General features: G+C 37.4%; 1 protein-coding gene across 1 annotated transcript in view; it reads right to left on the bottom strand.

The window, feature by feature from the left end:
- Positions 1-334, bottom strand: part of LOC109535459 (serine--tRNA ligase, mitochondrial) — a gene marked incomplete at its 3' end in the record, with an annotated part of 11,858 nt that continues 11,524 nt past the window's right edge. The window contains 1 exon segment of the mRNA XM_048662553.1: positions 1-242. Coding sequence (XP_048518510.1) covers positions 1-242 — 242 coding nt within the window.

Raw genomic sequence — 334 nt, 5'->3', positions numbered from 1 at the left:
AATCCTTTTCTGTTTACTAATAAATCGCTCATTATGCATGAACGGTTGCAACACTTCAGGAATCAAGATCGTGCCTTTACTTTGTTGAAAGGTCTCTGTCAGTGCAATCAGCAATCTAGGTATCGCACAGGCTGTTCCATTCAAAGTATGCACAAATTCAGTGAAACCATCGGCTTTCCTGTATCTTATATTCAAACGCCGGGCTTGGAAGTCGGTGCAGTTTGAACAACTCGATATTTCACCTAAAATGATTGGATTTACTTGTTTAAATGATTGTCATCGATAATATATTTAATAGGGCAATTAAGTCAGATTTGGATCTGCATCAACTTTA

The sequence above is a fragment of the Dendroctonus ponderosae genome, unplaced genomic scaffold, assembly GCF_020466585.1.
Source record: "Dendroctonus ponderosae isolate FM_Combo_2020 unplaced genomic scaffold, Dpon_F_20191213v2 Dpon_F_20191213_11, whole genome shotgun sequence".
In the NCBI taxonomy this organism is placed as follows: Eukaryota; Metazoa; Arthropoda; class Insecta; order Coleoptera; family Curculionidae; genus Dendroctonus; species Dendroctonus ponderosae.
The sequence above is the reverse complement of the archived record's forward strand: the minus strand, read 5'-3'. Positions and strand labels throughout refer to the sequence as shown.